At 57.0% G+C, this 2053-nt stretch overlaps 1 protein-coding gene across 1 annotated transcript; it reads left to right on the forward strand.

Annotated features, from left to right (window-relative positions):
• The first annotated feature begins 252 nt into the window (after window positions 1–252).
• LOC140691696 (oocyte-expressed protein homolog) lies at window positions 253–1466 on the forward strand. The gene is made up of 3 exons (XM_072955551.1): window positions 253–488; window positions 683–862; window positions 1222–1466. The coding sequence occupies exons 1-3, from the start codon at window positions 308–310 to the stop codon at window positions 1368–1370; spliced, it is 510 nt and encodes a 169-aa protein (XP_072811652.1). The 5' UTR covers window positions 253–307; the 3' UTR covers window positions 1371–1466.
• The last annotated feature ends 587 nt before the right edge of the window (window positions 1467–2053 follow it).

Here is a 2053-nt window from a genome sequence, read left to right on the forward strand (position 1 = left end):
CAGGCCATCAGCCACGTGCTGTGTTGGGAGCCTTGGGACTAAGTGTCATCTGACCAGTGGGGACGACCACGGAGAGCCTCTGAGAGCCACCGGGGCTCAGATAAATGCCAGCTCACGGAGGAAGAGGAAACCCACGTGCCCCACATCAGCCGGGAAGCTGGTGTCCCGGAAGGGGCGGGGTGTTTCCCAGCAACAGGGCGCGGGGGCACCGGAAGGGGCGGGGCCCCAGGAGCATAAAGGCCGGCTCGCCCCTCCCCAAGTCCCGCGAGAGTGGCTCACACCGGGCTCCCCCGGCGCTGACCCGGGCATGGGCGACCCCGGAGGGGCTGCGCAGGCGCAGGAGGGAGAACGGACGGCGCCCGCCCAGGGCGACGGGCTGTTGATGTTGCCGCCGCGGGTTCTCGTCCGGCCGTGGTGGTTCCCCGTGGAGGACCTGGAAGACCCGCTGGTGTTTTACTTGGAGGCGTGGCTGGCCGACCAGGTCTTCGGTGAGCAGACCGGGCGCGCAGGAGGTCTGGCCGCCCCCAGCCCGAGGGAGGCCGGCAGAGCAGCCTTCTGCCTCTGGCGCCCAGGTTCTTGGGCCACGTTTGCCCCGTGGTGCCCGCTCCTGGCCCTCCGCTTCCCTGCTAGCCCCTCCGCCCTTCGACCATGCCACAGCCAGGGGTGTCTCTCTCCTTGTCAGGCCCGGAGCTAGACATCCTTCCAAGGATACAGTGGATGAGCCAGGCCCTGCTTTCCGTGAACACGGTGCGATCCGGGGACTCCGTTGAAATCAGCGTCTTCGGAAGGCCCCGTGTACAGCTTCACGTGAAGAGCGCGCTCCTGAGCCTGGCGCAGAGGCACAAGGAACGTCGTGCTGCGGGTGAGGGTCTCCAAGTCTGCATGTCGGGGGAGCCCCTGGGGGAATCCCCTGCGCTTACCTGCCCGCCTTCGAGCCTCTCAGCTTCCCTAAACATTTTGCCATTTCCTAACTCCAGTGTGCTGCATGCAGTCCCTGGGCATCCCTTTGTGAGAGGGGCCAAGTAAGATCTTGGGAAAGTAGGCTGAGATGTGATGCATTCTGGCCCATCTCTGCCCACACCAGCCTCAGCTTGGTTACGGCACTATTTCCAGCTCCGAGGTTCAAAGCTTCCACCCTGAGAAATGATGTTGACGGCACCCCCCGTCCCCCAACCCCCGTGAAGGAGTAGTTTGAAACAGCGAGCGTTTTTCCTTCCCCAGCTGAGAAGATGGAGCATTTTAAGGAGTTCTTGAAGGCACGTGCAGCAGATCCCCAGCCCTCTTGGCGCCCCGCTGCGGAAGTATTGTCTGGAGCTAATGAGAACAGCCATGCTTCTACCGCTGGAGTTGAAAAGGGCAAGTCTCCTTAACTGTCTGATTTCTCTTTCCTGTATTTTGATGAAGAGTTGTTTGATTATTTTGATGCAAACATGAGTTTGTTGTGCGATTCTAATAAGTCAGTAAATTTCCTTTTTGTCCAATGGCATAAAGATCTTGGCTCACTCAAAATGAAACACAGTTTTCAAAGATTGCTTCTGTTCATTCATATCTCGATGTGACAGGTGCGTAAAAGGCGGGATAGTGGCGGGTTTATTCTTTTTTTCCTTTGTTTCCACCGTTTTGAAACTACTAAGCTTTTTATGATTGGTCATTGAGGCCCTCAAGCAAACGGCGGGGATGCAGGATCAGTCTTTTTTTTTTTCTTTGCATCATTTGTTCTCAAACTTTAAAGTGTGTCAGAATCATCTTGAATTTGCTTAAACACAATATCCAAATCCCCTTCTCCACTGATTCTCATTCAGTGTGTCGGGCCCATGAATTAGCTTTTCCCACAAGCTCACAGGTGATGCCAACACTTCTGGCCAGAGGCGCTCCCTATTAAGCTGGTGGTCAGGCCTCAGGAGTAGCAACAGGTGTGCCTGTCTTGCCTTCTTGCGGAGCCTCCCGCACGCACGTGGGAGGGCATTCCATCAGGCTAGCCAAGGTTGCGGGCATTCATCTTCCTGGCTGGTGTTGGGATTTACCAGAAAGAGCCAGGTTCCTGGGCAGCCTG

This window comes from Vicugna pacos, chromosome 36, assembly GCF_048564905.1.
Source record: "Vicugna pacos chromosome 36, VicPac4, whole genome shotgun sequence".
Classification (NCBI taxonomy): domain Eukaryota; kingdom Metazoa; phylum Chordata; class Mammalia; order Artiodactyla; family Camelidae; genus Vicugna; species Vicugna pacos.